This window comes from Nematostella vectensis, chromosome 1, assembly GCF_932526225.1.
Source record: "Nematostella vectensis chromosome 1, jaNemVect1.1, whole genome shotgun sequence".
Classification (NCBI taxonomy): Eukaryota; Metazoa; Cnidaria; class Anthozoa; order Actiniaria; family Edwardsiidae; genus Nematostella; species Nematostella vectensis.
Window position 1 is genome coordinate 21,564,773 of NC_064034.1, and position 21,946 is coordinate 21,586,718.

The following is a 21,946-nucleotide window of genomic DNA, read 5'->3' on the forward strand; positions in this document are numbered from 1 at the left end:
AAGACACCGACAACATTAAAAAAGAACCTAAACTACTGATCCCCGCAGATAAAACCACAAACTTCTACAAACTAGAGCCAGCTACCTACAAGAATCTCCTAGAAAAAGAGATAAACAAGTCCTACAAAAAAGCACCCTCCGAAACAACGCAATCTGTCCACAAGAAAAACAAAGAGATCGCTACAAAACTGGATTTAGACGATAGAATGGACACCACAGCCAACAAGCAAGCCTTCATAACTCTCAAAGACCATAAGCCGAACTTCGCTAACAAACCTACCTGCAGACTCATCAACCCCACAAAACCCGAAATCGGAAAAATCAGCAAAAAGATCCTCGACCGTATCAATAGCGTAATTGCAAAGAAACGAAACTTCAACCAATGGAAAAGCACTAAAGCCGTCATTGACTGGTTCAAGGCTGCCGAAAACAAACACCAACTCAACTTCATCTGTTTTGACATTGTAGAATTCTACCCATCTATCAGCCAAGACCTACTATCAAGAGCACTCGACTTCGCCTCCAACTATGACGAAATCACCCCTGATGAAAAAGAGATCATAACCCACTCCAAGAGCTCCTTTCTGGTCCACAACCAAACACCCTGGCAGAAGAAAGGCAACACGATATTTGATGTTACGATGGGGAGCTTCGATGGCGCAGAAACCTGTGAACTTGTAGGCAACTTCCTTCTCTCCCAACTTCAGGACCTCAATATGAACGTAGGACTCTACCGCGACGACGGACTAGCCATCACCAACGCCACACCCAGAGCCACCGAAAACCTAAAAAAGGAACTATGCCGCATCTTCAACAACAACGAACTCCGAATCACCATTGAGGCAAACAAACAAGTTGTCAATTTCCTAGACGTCACCCTTGACCTAAAACGTAATGCACACCAGCCTTATACAAAGCCGAACTCCTCGCTACAATATGTCCACCGTGAGAGCAACCACCCGCCCTCCATCACCAAGAACATCCCTGCTGGTATCAACAGACGCCTATCTGCCCTATCTTCAGACCAAGCCTCCTTTGACCAGACCGCGCCACCTTACCAGAAAGCACTCGACGATAGCGGATACAACTACACGCTACGCTACGAACCCAACACCGTAACCAACCGTAAAACCCGCAAACGCAACAACATCCTATGGTACAACCCGCCCTTCAGCAAGAACACCAGCACCAACATCGGCCACAGATTCCTCACCCTGATAGACAAGCACTTCCCGAAAGACAACCACCTCCGTAAAATCTTCAACAGAAACACCATCAAAATCAGTTACAGCTGCATGAACAACACCAAACAGATCATCGACAACCACAACAAGCGCATCATCACCGCATCGTCGGCTACCGAGATCGCCAGCTCCGCCCCTACCACTACCAACAACAAGACATGCAACTGCCGACAGAAAGACACCTGCCCTCTAGACGGAAACTGCCTACAGACATATGTCATCTACCAAGCTACCGTAACTCGAAAAGACAACAACACCTCGGAAACATACGTCGGGCTCACTGAAAACAGCTTCAAGACCAGGTACAGAAACCACACCGCATCATTCCGACACGCCAAACACAGAAACTCCACCGAACTCAGCAAACACGTCTGGACTCTCAAGGACAACATGATCAAGTACTTTATTTCATGGCGCATTCTTTCTTCCCACTCCGCCTACAACAGTACCACTAAGCGTTGCAACCTCTGCCTCAAGGAAAAGCTGACGATCATCTGCCAACCCAAACTATCAACTCTAAATAAACGCAATGAACTCGTGTCCTCGTGCCGCCACAGAAACAAAGCCCTGCTACGAAACAATTAGAACTGTTAATCCCGTCACCGTTAAATTTTCGCGCTATCAATTTTTCACACGTTCCGCACTGTTAGTTTTCGCCCCGCATATTTAATGTAACTCGCTATTGTTCCTCTTACCTCCTTAGCTAAAAATATCAGTCTATTATTATGTAAATTTCAATGTTAATAGTATATATACGATGGTAGGAATATTCTCATTAAATCCCCTGATGAGTGGGCAACCACGAAACAGACCTGTAGGGAAACCTATGTAGTTTGTATTTTTCTCAAACCAACACTATATATAGCAGGGTCTATACATGGCACTGGTGTTATGGCATTGATGGTCCAAACATGGCACTGGTGTTATGGCATTGATGGTCCAAACATGGCATTGGTGTTATGGCACTGATGTTCCAAACATGGCACTGGTGGACACTGGTGGACAATGGTCCAAACATGGCATTGGTGTTATGGCATTGATGGTCCAGACATGGCACTGGTGTTATGGCACTGATGGTCCAAACATGGCATTGGTGTTATGGCACTGATGGTTCAAACATGGCACTGGTGGTCCAAACATGGCACTGGTGGTCCAGACATGGCACTGATGGTCCAGACATGGCATTGGTGTTATGGCACTGATGGTTCAAACATGGCACTGGTGGACACTGGTCCAAACATGGCACTGGTGTTGTGGCCCTGATGGTCCAAACATGGCATTGGTGTTGTGGCACTGATGGTCCAGACATGGCACTGGTGGACACTGGTCCAAACATGGCACTGGTGGACACTGGTCCAAACATGGCACTGGTGTTGTGGCCCTGATGGTCCAGACATGGCATTGGTGTTATGGCACTGATGGTCCAAACATGGCATTGGTGTTGTGGCATTGATGGTCCAAACATGGCATTGGTGTTATGGCACTGATGGTCCAAACATGGCACTGGTGTTGTGGCCCTGATGGTCCAGACATGGCATTGGTGTTATGGCACTGATGGTCCAAACATGGCACTGGTGTTATGGCACTGATGGTCCAGACATGGCATTGGTGTTATAGCATTGATGGTCCAGACATGGCACTGGTGTTATGGCACTGATTGTCCAAACATGGCACTGGTGGTCCAGACATGGCATTGGTGTTATGGCATTGATGGTCCAAACATGGCATTGGTGTTATGGCACTGATGGTCCAAACATGGCACTGGTGTTATGGCACTGATGGTCCAGACATGGCATTGGTGTTATGGCACTGATGGTCCAGACATGGCATTGGTGTTATGGCACTGATGGTCCAAACATGGCATTGGTGTTATGGCATTGATGGTCCAGACATGGCATTGGTGTTATGGCACTGATGGTCCAAACATGGCACTGGTGGTCCAGACATGGCATTGGTGTTATGGCATTGATGGTCCAAACATGGCATTGGTGTTATGGCACTGATGGTCCAAACATGGCACTGGTGTTATGGCACTGATGGTCCAGACATGGCATTGGTGTTATGGCACTGATGGTTCAAACATGGCACTGGTGGTCCAAACATGGCATTGGTGTTATGGCATTGATGGTTCAGACATGGCACTGGTGGTCCAAACATGGCATTGGTGTTATGGCACTGATGGTCCAGACATGGCATTGGTGTTATGGCACTGATGGTCCAAACATGGCACTGGTGTTATGGCACTGATGGTCCAAACATGGCATTGGTGTTATGGCATTGATGGTTCAGACATGGCACTGGTGGTCCAAACATGGCATTGGTGGTCCAGACATGGCACTGGTGGTCCAAACATGGCATTGGTGTTATGGCACTGATGGTCCAGACATGGCATTGGTGTTATGGCACTGATGGTCCAAACATGGCATTGGTGTTATGGCACTGATGGTTCAAACATGGCATTGGTGTTATGGCACTGATGGTCCAGACATGGCATTGGTGTTATGGCATTGATGGTTCAGACATGGCACTGGTGGTCCAAACATGGCACTGGTGTTATGGCATTGATGGTTCAAACATGGCATTGGTGTTATTGTATTGATGGTCTATACATGGCACTGGTGTTATGGCATTGATGGTCCAGACATGGCATTGGTGTTATGGCACTGATGGTCCAGACATGGCACTGGTGGACACTGGTCCAAACATGGCACTGGTGTTATGGCATTGATGGTTCAGACATGGCATTGGTGTTATGGCATTGATGGTTCAGACATGGCATTGGTGTTGTGGCATTGATGGTCCAAACATGGCATTGGTGTTATGGCACTGATGGTCCAGACATGGCATTGGTGTTATGGCACTGATGGTTCAAACATGGCACTGGTGTTATGGCACTGATGGTCCAGACATGGCATTGGTGTTATGGCACTGATGGTTCAAACATGGCATTGGTGTTATGGCACTGATGGTCCAGACATGGCACTGGTGGACACTGGTCCAAACATGGCACTGGTGTTATGGCATTGATGGTCCAAACATGGCATTGGTGTTATGGCACTGATGGTCCAGACATGGCATTGGTGTTATGGCACTGATGGTTCAAACATGGCACTGGTGTTATGGCACTGATGGTCCAGACATGGCATTGGTGTTATGGCATTGATGGTCCAGACATGGCACTGGTGGTCCAAACATGGCATTGGTGTTATGGCACTGATGGTTCAGACATGGCACTGGTGGTCCAAACATGGCATTGGTGTTATGGCACTGATGGTCCAGACATGGCATTGGTGTTGTGGCACTGATGGTCCAGACATGGCACTGGTGGACACTGGTCCAAACATGGCACTGGTGGACACTGGTCCAAACATGGCACTGGTGTTATGGCACTGATGGTCCAAACATGGCACTGGTGTTATGGCACTGATGGTCCAGACATGGCATTGGTGTTATGGCACTGATGGTTCAGACATGGCATTGGTGTTATGGCACTGATGGTTCAGACATGCCATTGGTGTTGTGGCATTGATGGTCCAAACATGGCACTGGTGTTATGGCACTGATGGTCCAAACATGGCACTGGTGTTATGGCACTGATGGTCCAAACATGGCACTGGTGTTATGGCATTGATGGTTCAGACATGGCACTGGTGTTATGGCACTGATGGTCCAGACATGGCACTGGTGTTATGGCACTGATGGTCCAAACATGGCACTGGTGTTATGGCACTGATGGTCCAAACATGGCATTGGTGTTATGGCACTGATGGTCCAAACATGGCACTGATGGTCCAAACATGGCATTGGTGTTATGGCATTGATTGTTCAGACATGGCACTGGTGTTATGGCATTGATGGTTCAGACATGGCACTGGTGGTCCAAACATGGCATTGGTGTTATGGCATTGATGGTTCAGACATGGCACTGGTGGTCCAAACATGGCATTGGTGTTATGGCACTGATGGTCCAGACATGGCATTGGTGTTGTGGCACTGATGGTCCAGACATGGCACTGGTGGACACTGGTCCAAACATGGCACTGGTGGACACTGGTCCAAACATGGCACTGGTGTTATGGCACTGATGGTCCAGACATGGCATTGGTGTTATGGCACTGATGGTCCAAACATGGCATTGGTGTTATGGCATTGATGGTCCAAACATGGCATTGGTGTTATGGCATTGATGGTCCAAACATGGCATTGGTGTTATGGCACTGATGGTCCAAACATGGCATTGGTGTTATGGCACTGATGGTCCAGACATGGCACTGGTGTTGTGGCCCTGATGGTCCAAACATGGCATTGGTGTTATGGCACTGATGGTCCAGACATGGCATTGGTGTTATGGCATTGATGGTCCAAACATGGCACTGGTGTTATGGCACTGATGGTCCAGACATGGCATTGGTGTTATGGCATTGATGGTTCAGACATGGCACTGGTGGTCCAAACATGGCACTGGTGTTATGGCATTGATGGTCCAGACATGGCATTGGTGTTATGGCATTGATGGTCCAAACATGGCATTGGTGTTATGGCACTGATGGTTCAAACATGGCACTGGTGGACACTGGTGGACAATGGTCCAAACATGGCATTGGTGTTATGGCATTGATGGTCCAAACATGGCATTGGTGTTATGGCACTGATGTTCCAAACATGGCACTGGTGGACACTGGTGGACAATGGTCCAAACATGGCATTGGTGTTATGGCCTTGATGGTCCAGACATGGCATTGGTGTTATGGCACTGATGGTTCAGACATGGCATTGGTGTTATGGCACTGATGGTTCAGACATGGCATTGGTGTTATGGCATTGATGGTCCAGACATGGCATTGGTGTTATGGCACTGGTGGTCCAGACATGGCATTGGTGTTATGGCATTGATGGTCCAAACATGGCATTGGTGTTATGGCACTGGTGGTCCAGACATGGCATTGGTGTTATGGCATTGATGGTCCAGACATGGCACTGGTGGTCCAAACATGGCATTGGTGTTATGGCACTGATGGTTCAGACATGGCACTGGTGGTCCAAACATGGCATTGGTGTTATGGCACTGATGGTCCAGACATGGCATTGGTGTTGTGGCACTGATGGTCCAGACATGGCACTGGTGGACACTGGTCCAAACATGGCACTGGTGGACACTGGTCCAAACATGGCACTGGTGTTATGGCACTGATGGTCCAAACATGGCACTGGTGTTATGGCACTGATGGTCCAGACATGGCATTGGTGTTATGGCACTGATGGTTCAGACATGGCATTGGTGTTATGGCACTGATGGTTCAGACATGGCATTGGTGTTGTGGCATTGATGGTCCAAACATGGCATTGGTGTTATGGCACTGATGGTCCAGACATGGCACTGGTGTTATGGCACTGATGGTCCAAACATGGCACTGGTGTTATGGCACTGATGGTCCAAACATGGCACTGGTGTTATGGCATTGATTGTTCAGACATGGCACTGGTGTTATGGCATTGATGGTTCAGACATGGCACTGGTGGTCCAAACATGGCACTGGTGTTATGGCCTTGATGGTCCAGACATGGCATTGGTGTTATGGCACTGATGGTTCAGACATGGCATTGGTGTTATGGCACTGATGGTCCAAACATGGCATTGGTGTTATGGCACTGATGGTCCAGACATGGCATTGGTGTTGTGGCACTGATGGTCCAGACATGGCACTGGTGGACACTGGTCCAAACATGGCACTGGTGGACACTGGTCCAAACATGGCACTGGTGTTATGGCACTGATGGTCCAGACATGGCATTGGTGTTATGGCACTGATGGTCCAAACATGGCATTGGTGTTATGGCACTGATGGTCCAGACATGGCATTGGTGTTATGGCATTGATGGTCCAGACATGGCATTGGTGTTATGGCATTGATGGTTCAGACATGGCATTGGTGTTATGGCACTGATGGTTCAAACATGGCACTGGTGGACACTGGTGGACAATGGTCCAAACATGGCATTGGTGTTATGGCATTGATGGTCCAAACATGGCATTGGTGTTATGGCACTGATGTTCCAAACATGGCACTGGTGGACACTGGTGGACAATGGTCCAAACATGGCATTGGTGTTATGGCCTTGATGGTCCAGACATGGCATTGGTGTTATGGCACTGATGGTTCAGACATGGCATTGGTGTTATGGCACTGATGGTTCAGACATGGCATTGGTGTTATGGCATTGATGGTCCAGACATGGCATTGGTGTTATGGCACTGGTGGTCCAGACATGGCATTGGTGTTATGGCATTGATGGTCCAAACATGGCATTGGTGTTATGGCACTGGTGGTCCAGACATGGCATTGGTGTTATGGCATTGATGGTCCAGACATGGCACTGGTGGTCCAAACATGGCATTGGTGTTATGGCACTGATGGTTCAGACATGGCACTGGTGGTCCAAACATGGCATTGGTGTTATGGCACTGATGGTCCAGACATGGCATTGGTGTTGTGGCACTGATGGTCCAGACATGGCACTGGTGGACACTGGTCCAAACATGGCACTGGTGGACACTGGTCCAAACATGGCACTGGTGTTATGGCACTGATGGTCCAAACATGGCACTGGTGTTATGGCACTGATGGTCCAGACATGGCATTGGTGTTATGGCACTGATGGTTCAGACATGGCATTGGTGTTATGGCACTGATGGTTCAGACATGGCATTGGTGTTGTGGCATTGATGGTCCAAACATGGCATTGGTGTTATGGCACTGATGGTCCAGACATGGCACTGGTGTTATGGCACTGATGGTCCAAACATGGCACTGGTGTTATGGCACTGATGGTCCAAACATGGCACTGGTGTTATGGCATTGATTGTTCAGACATGGCACTGGTGTTATGGCATTGATGGTTCAGACATGGCACTGGTGGTCCAAACATGGCACTGGTGTTATGGCCTTGATGGTCCAGACATGGCATTGGTGTTATGGCACTGATGGTTCAGACATGGCATTGGTGTTATGGCACTGATGGTCCAAACATGGCATTGGTGTTATGGCACTGATGGTCCAGACATGGCATTGGTGTTGTGGCACTGATGGTCCAGACATGGCACTGGTGGACACTGGTCCAAACATGGCACTGGTGGACACTGGTCCAAACATGGCACTGGTGTTATGGCACTGATGGTCCAGACATGGCATTGGTGTTATGGCACTGATGGTCCAAACATGGCATTGGTGTTATGGCACTGATGGTCCAGACATGGCATTGGTGTTATGGCATTGATGGTCCAGACATGGCATTGGTGTTATGGCATTGATGGTTCAGACATGGCATTGGTGTTATGGCATTGATGGTTCAGACATGGCACTGATGGTCCAGACATGGCATTGGTGTTATGGCATTGATGGTCCAGACATGGCATTGGTGTTATGGCATTGATGGTTCAGACATGGCACTGATGGTCCAGACATGGCATTGGTGTTATGGCACTGATGGTCCAGACATGGCATTGGTGTTATGGCATTGATGGTCCAGACATGGCATTGGTGTTATGGCATTGATGGTTCAGACATGGCACTGATGGTCCAGACATGGCATTGGTGTTATGGCACTGATGGTCCAGACATGGCATTGGTGTTATGGCATTGATGGTTCAGACATGGCACTGGTGGTCCAAACATGGCACTGGTGTTATGGCATTGATGGTCCAGACATGGCATTGGTGTTATGGCATTGATGGTCCAAACATGGCATTGGTGTTATGGCACTGATGGTTCAAACATGGCACTGGTGGACACTGGTGGACAATGGTCCAAACATGGCATTGGTGTTATGGCATTGATGGTCCAAACATGGCATTGGTGTTATGGCACTGATGTTCCAAACATGGCACTGGTGGACACTGGTGGACAATGGTCCAAACATGGCATTGGTGTTATGGCACTGATGGTTCAGACATGGCATTGGTGTTATGGCACTGATGGTTCAGACATGGCATTGGTGTTATGGCACTGATGGTTCAGACATGGCATTGGTGTTATGGCATTGATGGTCCAAACATGGCATTGGTGTTATGGCACTGGTGGTCCAGACATGGCATTGGTGTTATGGCATTGATGGTCCAGACATGGCACTGGTGTTATGGCATTGATGGTTCAGACATGGCACTGGTGTTGTGGCCCTGATGGTCCAAACATGGCATTGGTGTTATGGCACTGATGGTCCAGACATGGCATTGGTGTTATGGCATTGATGTTCCAGACATGGCATTGGTGTTATGGCATTGATGGTTCAGACATGGCACTGGTGTTGTGGCCCTGATGGTCCAAACATGGCATTGGTGTTATGGCATTGATGGTTCAGACATGGCACTGTTGTTGTGGCCCTGATGGTCCAAACATGGCATTGATGGTCCAAACATGGCACTGGTGTTATGGCATTGATGGTCCAGACATGGCATTGGTGTTATGGCACTGATGGTCCAGACATGAGTATTCTGTAATGGCATTCATGGTCCCGACATAATATTCTGTAATGGCATTGATGGTCCAGACATGAGTATTCTGTTACGGTATGTCATTAATGATAGTGTTGTTCATGGCTTTAGTTTCAGGTAAGTTTAATGATGTTGTGTTGTTTCTTGTCTTGCCGTGGTATTAGAAGTACAGTAGGTTGGGAAGGTTTTTAGGGAGATGTAGGTATGTGACATGTTTTTGTCTTTTAGGTCGGCTTTTTGTAGAAGAATCAATCCATGATGAATTTGTCAATCGACTGGTCAGTAATGGTGATTTAAAACCATTTTGTTCCTTTATCCCATGTACCATTAAAATGAATTTGCCCTCCTGATGTACTTTGAAAGAATGAAAATAAACGGTTTACTTCAATTAATCTAGGTGAATCTAGAATTAACAGGCTTTAAAACGAGTTATGATTCTACAAACAAAGCAAATAAAATTCTTATAGAAAAGAACCTCAAGAAACCCCGTTCCATATTGATAGCTATCCATACATCTCGCAAGCATTACAATATCGAGGATCTTTATTGAAGCGTGTGTCGATAATGACTTGTTTTGCAATAAAACAATCTACTTTGTTCATTAGAATGCATTTGTATTTGGGAAAGCACATGAATAGAACAGTGTCTAAGCTAGGCCTTACTTTTTTCATTTATTTATTGCTAGGTTGACGAACTTAAAAAGCTGAAAATTGGAGATCCCCTGGATACTGCCACTGATCATGGGCCACAGAACCACAAGTGAGTCCCCCCCCATGCCTATGGCCATTGCATGCTTTTGCACTCTCTAAGAACATTTATTTGTTGTACAGAGCTCACCTCGATTCGCTGGTGGAGTACGTGAAGCGAGGAGTGGAGGAAGGCGCCAAGCTAGTCTATGGTGGGAGGCACCTTGACAGGCCAGGTAAACTTTGTTATCATGGTCTCACTGGGAAACCATTCTCTGGGTCAGGCATTCCCAATTTTATATTGCCACAACAAGATGTAACCCAGATGTTTTCCATCCGGGATCGTTTGGAGAATTTTCGAAACGCCTCGAAAATGAATTCAGCTCAACATTAAAAAGTTCAGTTATACCAGTTGTACAAAAACAACCCTGAACAAGCTAACGATGTTGAATGTTTGTTCAGGCTTCTTTTTCGAGCCTGCCGTGTTCACCAACGTGGAGGACGACATGTTCATTGCCAAAGAAGAATCTTTTGGCCCAGTGGTCATCATCTCCAAGTTTGATGATGGGTAAGACTGCAGGCGTTTTTATTTTAATCCTTCAAAGTGCTATTTTGCTCCAGCAAAATTTCTGGCACTAAACTTGTGTCTAGGAGCCTTTGAATGTAAAGCCCACTTCAGTAGCCACAAAGATAGCCACGATAAAGGTCTCTTTTGCACTTCACGCTTCAACTTGAATCAGTAAAATATTGTGAAACTTATGGTATCTTTCGATAGCCCTTTAAACTTTTCATTTTTCCTGGTTGTATTGCCGAGACATTTTGCGTAAAGTATGGCATTGATGGTAGTGATTATTTAACCCTAATCTATCTTTTTACCCTTCAGAGACGTGGAAGGCGTGTTGGAAAGTGCTAACGGCACCGAGTATGGCCTTGCGTCTGGCGTCTTTACTAAGGATATGAGCAAGGTACAGACCGGTAGCTGCTATTTTTTTTTTTTTTTTGAAAAATCGAATCAGAAGGCAAATCCATGTTTCAGTAACGTATATATGTAACTTGCATGTGACTGACAACCAATGAGAAAATGGATTGTGGACTAAGAATAATTGATCAATAAAAGAAAGCCAAATCTGTTTTTATCAGATATTTCTCGAAGGCCTCTTGGCAATACAGTCAGACAGTGATAAAGCTAACCAAGAAACTGTTGGATACGTTAGCTACAAAACCAGTAGTACTGTTCACAATTAGTTCAATACACAGCTACGTCTTGCTTTTGTTCTTCGCCATTAGAATATGAACTATGCGCCTAAAACGCAAATAAATAACAAGCTTTTGAACCTCGTTGATTGAAAAGCTCTTCGTGATAGGCTGATTGTCTTGTCTATCTCAGGCTTTTCATGATAGGCTGATTGTCTTGTCTCTCTCAGGCCCTTCGTGATAGGCAGATTGTCTTGTTTATCTCAGGCTCTTCGTGTTAGGCTGATTGTCTTGTCTCAGGCTTTTCGTGATAGGCTGATTGTCTTGTCTATCTCAGGCTCTTCGTGTTAGGCAGATTGTCTTGTCTATCTCAGGCTTTTCGTGATAGGCTGATTGTCTTGTCTATCTCAGGCTTTTCGTGATAGGCTGATTGTCTTGTCTATCTCAGGCTCTTCGTGTTAGGCAGATTGTCTTGTCTATCTCAGGCTTTTCGTGATAGGCTGATTGTCTTGTCTATCTCAGGCTCTTCGTGTTAGGCAGATTGTCTTGTCTATCTCAGGCTTTTCGTGATAGGCTGATTGTCTTGTTTCAGGCTCTTCGTGATAGGCTGATTGTCTTGTCTATCTCAGGCTCTTCGTGATAGGCTGATTGTCTTGTCTATCTCAGGCTCTTCGTGTTGCTGACGCCCTTGAGGCTGGTACATGTTTTGTGAACACGTACAACAAGACGGACGTCGCGGCGCCTTTTGGTGGCTGCAAGCAGTCAGGATTTGGCAAGGATCTCGGTAAGTGCACTCGCATGTTGCTTGAAGGGATATCTAGAGTCCTTGTCGTGCACAACTTGTTGCTTGAAGGGATATCTAGAGTCCTTGTCGTGCACAACTTGTTGCTTGAAGGGATATCTAGAGTCCTTGTCGTGCACATATTGTTGCTTGAAGGGATATCTAGAGTCCTTGTCGTGCACATATTGTTGCTTGAAGGGATATCTAGAGTCCTTGTCGTGCACAACTTTTTGATTGTTTTTATGTGCATTTGCAAGAAGAAGAAATCCGAAAATAAAGGAACAACAAATTGTATTGGATTTAGTTAACTGATAATATAGCTTACCCATAATCAGCCGATGGAAATGGAAGCTTTCTCTTATTATTCTGCTAGGTTAACAAAATTGCGGCTGAAAGAAACTTTAACCTCAGACGCATGTTAACTGAAGAGGATAATCAGTCCATCTAGTATATGTAGTAGCTTTAAGGCAGCCATCAAAGGCTTTGAGTTGGCCCACTTATTATTTCTCAAACCACTTTACAATGTACTGGAGTAAAACAATTTCACACTACTTCCCCCGCACTAACATAGTAAAATTATTGAAGTATGGAAATCGGGGGGGGGGGGGGGTACTAGGTAAGAATAAATGGTGCGAAAAATGTCAACTAGCGTAGTCATATTCACCATTCAAATGTTGTGCTCTATGCTTGTAGGTATGGAAGCCCTGAATGAATATTTAAAGACGAAAGTGATCACGATTGAGTATTAGGAGATTAGTATGGAGTAAAGCACAAAAGAGTATTTTCATTATTCTTATATTGACTGGAATTTTGAAGAGGTGTGTGTAGTATAAGTGTACATATGAGTCTACGTGTGTTACGGATTACGACGTGCTACAGTGCAACCAGGGGCAATTTTTTTATGTTATCAGACATCAGCTGTAAGCTGTTCCTATTTTATAGATAGAAGTCCTGTGTGTCATTTGCCGTTCAATGAAAACTGAGTGGCTGTTAATGGCGTGGCTATTGTGATATCTTAACAATTATACCCATACTGTATTCATATGTAAGTGGAACTATAAAAAATATATGTGTTTATACATTTATCATTATAGGCTTCCAATTAAAGATGTATAACACATTGACCCCTCAACCGGCCTGTACCGGCTTTGAGAAGTACCCATGGCCTTAAAAAATTATACAAAATTATGCAAAATATACAGAACAAGATGAAGATATTCAGCCATCAGTCTAAGGGATAAATGGTCTTTTAGTTAGCATCCAACCAAGGTGATAGCAACTACTCTTTAGCCGAATAGCTCAGGTTCTTTGACAAATTTCAAATCATGCAATGAAAAACAAAGCAGAATCAACCCTCTCAACAAAACGCTCAAAATACCACACAAGGGAGAGAGATCAGCAAACACAGACACAAATAGATACCTTTATTCTGATCCTCCAGGTCAACTTCCATGGCTTCAAAACACAATGTCCACTTCTTGAAAGCTTGTGAAACCACTCGGATGCCATTACGGATTGCAAAGCATTTTGGGGGATCCGGGGAAAAATTCATGAGGGGAGGGCCAGTCAACACTCCTTCTTTTTACCTAAAAGCCAAACAAATCAATTCCAGGTCATACAGACCCAGAACAGCAACAATTTTGGAATCAATTTGGTTTCAGAAAAGACAGCATTTAGGAGAGCTGTGGTGGTTCATTGGAAAATAATTCTCTCATCCAGGCAAAGCCAAACAACAATAGACTTCATGATGTCCTAGGACACTCTCCAATATGAGCGGAGCTCGCACGCGGCGCGACGCGTGAGCGGAGCCCCATACCTAAGAAAAAGTGGTATACAAAACAAACGGCAACAAATATTGGTAACACATCGACTCGAGTTTTAGTGACGAGATGTCCGTCCGTCTCTTAAAAGCATCGTATGACAACCAAACTTGGCAGGTGTCATGTATGTGTCAAGGAAAGTGCAAAACTGTGGTCACGTGGTTGTTGACGTAATCGATGACGTCACTAGAAGCAAAAATATGCTAACGTCATCTAAATAAAAATATTTATATTTCACAAAGAAAAACATATGGCAACCAAACTCGGTAGGTGTCATGTAGGTGTCAAAAGAGATGCAAAAATATGGTCACGTGTTGTGTGACGTCATCGATGACCTCACTTTAAGAAAAAAACGTGATTAAAAACAAAATCATTTATATCTTTGAAATAAACATTGTTTCACAACCAAACTTGGCAGGTGTCATGTTTGTGTCAAGAGGGGAAGGGTGCAAAAATATGGTCACGTGATTTGTGACGTCATCGAGGACTAAAGGCTAAACTATTACGATTTCATTAAGAACAAAAATATCCATATCTCATGAACAAAACATCCTATAACCATCAATCTTGGTATGTGTCATGAAAGTGTCAAGGGGGGTGCACCAATATAATCACGTGATTGTGACGTCATCAACGACGTCACTAGAAGCAAAAATATACTGACGTCATCAAATAAAACATTTATATTTCATTTTGTTGTCGTGTGACAACAAAACTCGGTGTGAGGTGTGAGGTATGCTTCAATTGGGGTGCAATGAGTTGTTCACGTGACGTCATCGATGACGTCAATAAATTAAAACTACCATGACGCCGAAACATCTTATGACAACTAAACTTGTTATGTGTAATGTAGATGTGGGGGAAATGGGTACAACAAGTTGGTCGCGTGATCTGTGAAATCGTTGACGTCGTCAAAAACAGAAATGATAATAATATTGATTCTAAGAGCGCAATGCAATGCATCGTTCAAGAGCACTTATGGCTTCCTTTTGCCGTTGTGTAAATTTGCAAATCGAAAATTAATTAAGTAAGTATGTTTTTGATTAATTCAATTGAACGGCCTACGGGGCAGCCTGATTCTCGATTTCGTCGAGTTTTTTCGCTAAGTTTGATTGGCAGCTGAGAATTACAAACCGGTTAAAGCAATTGAACTTGGCGCGACCGCGTGATTGTGAATTTAGGGGTGACATTGACATGTGTTCACTAATGAAATAAAGGTCGTAATTGAAATTAAACTTGGCCACAATTGAAATAAAAGAAAATTTTTCCCAAAGAAAGTAACGGTCACAAACGTGCTGATAAATCTTGTAGCCAATGTCTTGCGTGTGGCATTCACAAGTTTGAGTAAACGATGTCGCCAATGGCCCGCGCAACCTGACTTGGACACATGCAAATTCTGTTCCTTTGTATGTATATTGCTTCTTGCAGATGAACCTGGGGGGGATGGATTTCCAAAAAAGTAGACGGGGGTGCTCCAACTATCTTTTAGGGTATAAAATTCTTACCAACTGCTATCTCTTAGGGGGTGTTTTAGGATTTTTCCGATTCTGCCATCTTTTAGGGGTTTTCACGCCCGGGGAGGAGGATTTTTCCGATTCTGCTATGATTTAGGTTGTCGCTAAATGGTGGCCCAACCGCTCCAAACGTATTTTACAAAAAACCACAAGTCAGCTGATCGGTTGCTACTTCCGGCTTTATTGTCGGTAACAGAATACAGGATCCGTCAGCCAATTAAAACGGGTATTTTTTTTTAATGCTATCTCTACGGGGGAAAAATTCCTTTGACCACACCCAATTTGCTATATCTTAGGGGTAAAAATTTCTGTTGACCGCGCCCAAAGTGCCATCCTTTAGGGTTAAAATCGATTTTGCTGACGATCACGCACCCCCGTCTGTTTTAATCGTAGTCTGCCCGGAATAGCCAGTTCATGGAAAATATCACTCCTGGCTCGCCTTTACTTTCACTTATCAGCTTGGGAACGGTTTCTAGGTCAACAACCTACGCTTTATTATCTGGCAGGGGCTCGGCCTGCTTGCAGTCTTCGGGCACCAACAGACTAAGAGACTTCACACACAATTACGGCTTTCATATAACGCTGCTAGTTATTCCTGTCGGAAGACTGCAATAAAATTACGATTTTATAATTTAGTGTACATATAGACAACCGAAAACATTCAATACCCACAACAAATCTCAATTCAGATTTGCTTACCGTTTCTCAACAAACAGAGATAGGTCGACAATTTACTGTTTTTTTTTAATAAATCGAAAACTGTCGGGCATTTAGTCCATTAAGGATCTTTCCCGACTGTCGGGCATATAGCCAATGCGTAATTCTAAAGCACGAAATTCCCTTTAACTTGGCTGAAATGTGCCGTGTTTTACAATGCGCTCTCCGGTCAAGTTATGTTGTGTAGTCGTGAGCCTGAGTCATGCAAGCCGAAACGTGCTCGACTAAGTCGAAAGTGAATTTCGTGGTTCAGAATTTAGCCTGACAGCCTAACAAACTCTACTCCTCCTGTCCTCGATGCATCCTACTCAATAACAAAAGTTAAGAAACTGCTGACTTGGATCACTTGCAGTCTGTGCATTCGACTCGTGAACAGCACGAGCTCCAAAGGGCCTGAGGGATTACAACCACCAACATGCAAAGGCGCTTCTGATGGGTTCAACGTGAAAGGCTGTCCCATGGCACAAAACTTTAAAACGTGATAGACAACACTCGCAATTTGTGATAGCTACTATACTACACTCATCAACATCTGCTTTCTTGCAGTTTACCCAAGCGATGCATCAGATTTTTATCATCCGTCATGTCCAGTGATATCTCGTCTGTCTGGAAACTGTCATCTATGTGGAGACCATTTCCTTGCTTATCTTCCTCGCACGTTATACTCTGGTGATTATTGGGCGGGACAGATATAACAGACATTACGCGACCTTTCTCATCACGCCCCCTTGAACTTGAAGTAGCGTCTACCATCTCACCCTTATCCACATTCTTCAATTTCGAGAAGTTGATCAACTCTGTGCCCGCCCCATCATTAGGGGCACCATTCAGTAAAGTGTTTTTTCCTAACTCTTTCTCCAACCCTCCTCTCATTTTCTTCGCGGCTTGATATCTGTCACGCGATGAGGGTTTATATCTGTCACGCGATGAGGAAAGCGTCTTGCCAGCTCGGATGTACCCTGATCGGAACTCCTTGCTGTACAGACCGTAGATGAACGGGTTCAACACGCTGTTCGAGTAGGTGAATAAGCGGCATACGACTGCAGTGACGGGGAAGTGCGGGTGATTGGAGAAATCGCCATAGTCTACCCAAAGCCAGAGCACTTGATTAGGGAACATACTGATGGCGAAAACAATCACTACAATTATAAACATTTTCGTCACCTTAAAGTGCTGTTCCCTACGCGTCTCTTCTAGGTTTTGATGATCTGTGTCACTGCGCACACTGTTGGATCTTTGAGAGTTCTTCTTAGACAAGGAACTGTACTTGACGGCGGTCTTGTTTGCATTTGACAGGCTTTGAAGTGCAATGGAATACAGCACAATCATCACCACTAGCGGGACAGCATACTGTAGTAGGAACAGTACCATCGTGTAAGCTTGTTTGTACGCAAAAGCCGGCTCTGGCCATTCCTCTACACAGTCCTTAATTCCAGACGTAGCCGACAAATTTAGAACAAGCATATAAGGTATTACGACCATAGCTGCGAAAGCAAAGATGGAGGCAATCTTGCAGTACAGACGTCGGCCTTTCCAGCGCTGGCTGAATGGGTAAACAAGTGCTCTGTAACGATCCACACAGATTGCAGTTAGCAGAAATGTTGTTGATGTGGTGAGGTATGTCTGGCATGGCCAAAGGATCTTACACATCGCTTTACCAAATATCCATTTGTATTTTAGCTCCTCGTAGGCTAAATCGAATGGGATACTGAGAGACGGTGTGAGCAGGTCACATATCGCCACGTGCAGGATGAGGATATGTGAAGAACTTCGCATTTTCTTGGTGAAGCATATAACGGAGATCACCAATATGTTTCCAGTCATACTGAGGAGAAAGATAATAGAGTAGAGCGCCATTTTGAGGATTTTGAACTCCGTTGATATCCGCGCGTGATTTCCAATTCCGTCGAGTCCAGTAAAGGTTGTAAAGTTTGACGAATTCATTGATATGTCCACTTTTAGCTCAGTGCAGTTTCCTCGACCTTTAGTTCTTCACAAATCGATGAAGAAACATCGCTTGTCATCGGCTTAATGGATTCTTCGAGTGCTTCAATTAGCTACCAAAAAGAAAACAAAGTGATTATCCTGATTATCCTTTTGATTTGATAAGCTTGATGACCTTAGTTTCTAGCGCTCTCGAGGAAGTTTTTTTTTACTTAAACCTTTTTATATAGAGCGGTTCCCTGATTAAAAGAAAATACACTTGACAAAAAAAAGGGGAGAACTTCTTTAGGGAACCATTTTTCTAGAAGCTTGCATTCAATTCAATACGTCTGTTAGGCGCCAAGCTACGGCTCGTTTTCGTGTCTCCATTCTTAATCTACGCATGAGCCTGGTGGAGGTGGATTCTAGAAAACAATTTACTTGGCGAAGGTGAACATCTTTAGTTATTGAAAAAGGCTGATGTCGAGAATCTAATATAAAAAATTGAATGGACATTAACGCAATAGTCAAGAAAGTAGAGGGGTTAAAGGAAGTTAGCAATTTTTAATCCGCCATAGATATAATACCACACCAGATATAAGACCACAACAACACCACAGTCCAGATACAAGTCCACAACGACACCAGATATAAGATCACAACAACGCCAGATATAAGACCACAACAACACCAGATATAAGATCACAACAACGCCAGATATAAGACCACAACAACACCAGATATAAGATCACAACAACGCCAGATATAAGACCACAACAAGACCAGATATAAGAACACAACAACGCCAGATATAAGACCACAACAACACCAGATATAAGATCACAACAACGCCAGATATAAGACCACAACAAGACCAGATATAAGAACACAACAACGCCAGATATAAGACCATAACCACACCAAATATAAGAACATAACCACACCAGATATTAGACCATAACCACACCAGCTCGAACCAGATATAAGACCACAACAACACCAGATATAAGATCACAACAACGCCAGATATAAGACCACAACAACACCAGATATAAGACCACAACAACACCAGATATAAGACCACAACAAAACCAGATATAAGAACACAACAACGCCAGATATAAGACCATAACCACACCAAATATAAGAACATAACCACACCAGATATTAGACCATAACCACACCAGCTCGAACCAGATATAAGACCACAACAACACCAGATATAAGGCCATAACAACAACAGATATAAGACTACAACAACAACAGATATAAGACCACAACAACACCAGATATAAGACCACAACAACACCAGATATAAGACCATAACCACACCAGATATAAGACCACAACAATTGATTTATCAAAATAGAATGTAAGATAAACCAAAACAGACACGATGCAATGTCTGTAGAGGTCCGGATTTGGGCATATGTAGGCAAACGCATTAAAAAATGTCAAATGGTAAATGACACTTCAATATGATATTGTACCAAATGTAAAAATATATATAAATGGTACGATCATGTCATTAATGTATGGCATCCTGGAGGTTATTCATCTCCTTAATTCTTACAAATTATTAGTACCCAGTAATATTCCACCGCTCGGTCGTTTTCCATTCGCCAATGCCGTTTTCACTGACGCAACTTTTTTTGACCTAAGTATCTGTGGGTAGGGTCAATGACTTTGCCTTCTCGGGATGAATACGGCGAATGCTTCCGTGCATCTTATAGCACACACACTTCATCAATCTGTTAAGCACATTCTCTTAAGCATTCTGTTAAGCACGCCCGTGAACAAGTCGTTCTTATTCTTACTCTGGACTCCAGAAGATCTCGTATCTCACGAGATTATCCGGGACCTCTGGAAACTAGGATATCGTATGGCTATATTTCCTGTCAAATTGAGTGACAAGAGGACTATATCCTACACAGAAGAGAATATGTAAGCCTTAGGGCTTTGAAACTATGCGATTTTAGTTGCAAGGTCACAATTGTCCCTATTTTTTCGCATGTACTCTACATGACAAATGTACTATGACCAAGGTAATTAAAAAAACAGATGTTCCATCTAGCGGCTACAGAAAGGATCCTTGCTCAGCGATAGCTTTAGCATAAGCCTCAGTAAATTGAGGTTAAACAGCGGCGAAATAAAGGTTTTGAAATTCATCTTTAAACATTTTCATAACTAAGATAACATGCTTATATTTTTGATAGACAGTAGAATCGCGCGGCACAACTAAATTTACCGAATAAAGGATTATTACTATGCATGTACCAAATCACACTTGTTTACAAGGAACAAATTTCGCCAATATCTCAAACCGCACTATTTAGCGGCGAACTACGTGCGAGGGTTCCCAATCGTTTAAGAAGCCGGATTTCAATAGCAAGAAAAGTCATACTGTTTTATGTTAGAAAAACACGGTTTTCAGAATGTTTAAATTCTTAAAACACATTCTATTTTACTGGAATTTTGGTACTGGAGCATAAGCCGATATTTGTTCACGGATGAAACCTATGAGCGAAGGCGTGATATCAGTCATAAGAGTTGTTTTTCATAATTGACATGCTTGCCTGACTCTCTTTAAAGGGCCTTTTTTTTAGAAATAGAAAAAACTACCTTTTTACCGGGGTAATATTTTACATGCCTATCGGCCTCTTCACACATAATAAAACACTTATCTAAATTCTTTAAACGCATGCAGCCTGGCCAATTTTGAAGAGAACACTCTGTTCTAAATGTTGGTCGAATAAAAAACAAGAAAATACGGCAATTATTTTTATTATGGAAAATACAAAAAAAAAGCATGGACTAACAGATAGTAGATCTGCAAACACATGTATTACACACATTTAACATTTCTATCTGCTCTGACACACTTTCGTGCACATGAAACGGCCCATTTTAAAACTACCTGTTAGCGCTTGTATCAACATACCGTGGTATACAATGCCAGCCCTTACCTTGGCGTAGAAGTGCTAACGCTAAGCCCAGATTTACACTACGTCCGAAGTTATAATCCATTTACGATAATCTCACGCCAAGACTGCGTTTCTGCGGCGATGGGACTTCAATTTGACGCGGCACTAATGAAGATAAGCATGCTTTCTCGCCATTGGCTAAAACCCTGCTGATTATCTTGCAGCTCTCGTGGATTTGTCATTTTTTGGTGCGCGGTTGGTCCTACAATGGAGTCGATTTCACGATATGCCTCAAGGAAAATGTATCGGGATATAGGGTGGGTCTCGTTAGACGGTAGTTTAGACGGCGGGGGGGGGGGGGGGGGGGTGGGGGAAATATTATTCGTGTCCTTTCCGCATCTGCACACCAAAAATACGTAGAAAATAAATTGACCCTTGAAATTTCTATTATATCCTCACAAACAAATGTGCAAACACCATAAACGAAATGCCATTATTTTTTTATTTGTCTGGGCATTATGCAGTGTCAGTTTTAGATGTTTTCCTAAATCAAATAAATAAGCGTAATATCACTGTTATGGTAACTCTTCGGGATCATACGATGAAGCCCTTCCTAAAAGGCATGTACCCCAAATGTCACAACCAAACAGAAATA

The 21,946-nt window shown here is 44.0% G+C and overlaps 2 protein-coding genes across 7 annotated transcripts in view; one reads left to right on the plus strand and one right to left on the minus strand.

The window, feature by feature from the left end:
* LOC5518304 (cytosolic 10-formyltetrahydrofolate dehydrogenase) overlaps positions 1-13,525 on the plus strand; it is a 37,159-nt gene extending 23,634 nt beyond the window's left edge. For 3 of the 4 annotated variants that reach the window (XM_032362903.2, XM_032362904.2, XM_032362902.2), the window contains 7 exons: positions 9,961-10,010; positions 10,418-10,491; positions 10,563-10,654; positions 10,881-10,986; positions 11,302-11,383; positions 12,279-12,396; positions 13,087-13,525. In XM_032362903.2, coding sequence (XP_032218794.1) covers positions 9,961-10,010; positions 10,418-10,491; positions 10,563-10,654; positions 10,881-10,986; positions 11,302-11,383; positions 12,279-12,396; positions 13,087-13,142 — 578 coding nt within the window. In that variant the 3' untranslated portion in view covers positions 13,143-13,525. Of the gene's footprint in view, positions 1-9,960; positions 10,011-10,417; positions 10,492-10,562; positions 10,655-10,880; positions 10,987-11,301; positions 11,384-11,879; positions 11,979-12,278; positions 12,397-13,086 lie in introns of those variants that run through there. The other variant, XM_048732063.1, reaches the window with a different exon arrangement.
* A 2,363-nt stretch (positions 13,526-15,888) lies between these two features.
* Positions 15,889-21,851, minus strand: LOC5518261 (galanin receptor type 1). Of its 3 annotated transcripts, none has more exons than XM_032362986.2 (2): positions 21,334-21,851; positions 15,889-18,501 (listed from the first exon to the last, which is right to left on the minus strand). In XM_032362986.2, the coding sequence occupies exon 2, from the start codon at positions 18,386-18,388 to the stop codon at positions 16,970-16,972; it is 1,419 nt and encodes a 472-aa protein (XP_032218877.1). In that variant the 5' UTR covers positions 18,389-18,501; positions 21,334-21,851; the 3' UTR covers positions 15,889-16,969. The 3 variants fall into 3 exon arrangements, with proteins under 3 accessions (XP_032218877.1, XP_048588051.1, XP_032218878.1); XM_048732094.1 differs by having other exon boundaries at positions 15,889-20,118; XM_032362987.2 differs by having other exon boundaries at positions 19,954-21,851.
* Between the last annotated feature and the right edge of the window lie 95 nt (positions 21,852-21,946).

Bases quoted from the DNA above. Each gene is read 5' to 3' on its own strand.
- LOC5518261 (XM_032362986.2), bottom strand. From the start codon at position 18,388: ATGAATTCGTCAAACTTTACAACCTTTACTGGACTCGACGGAATTGGA.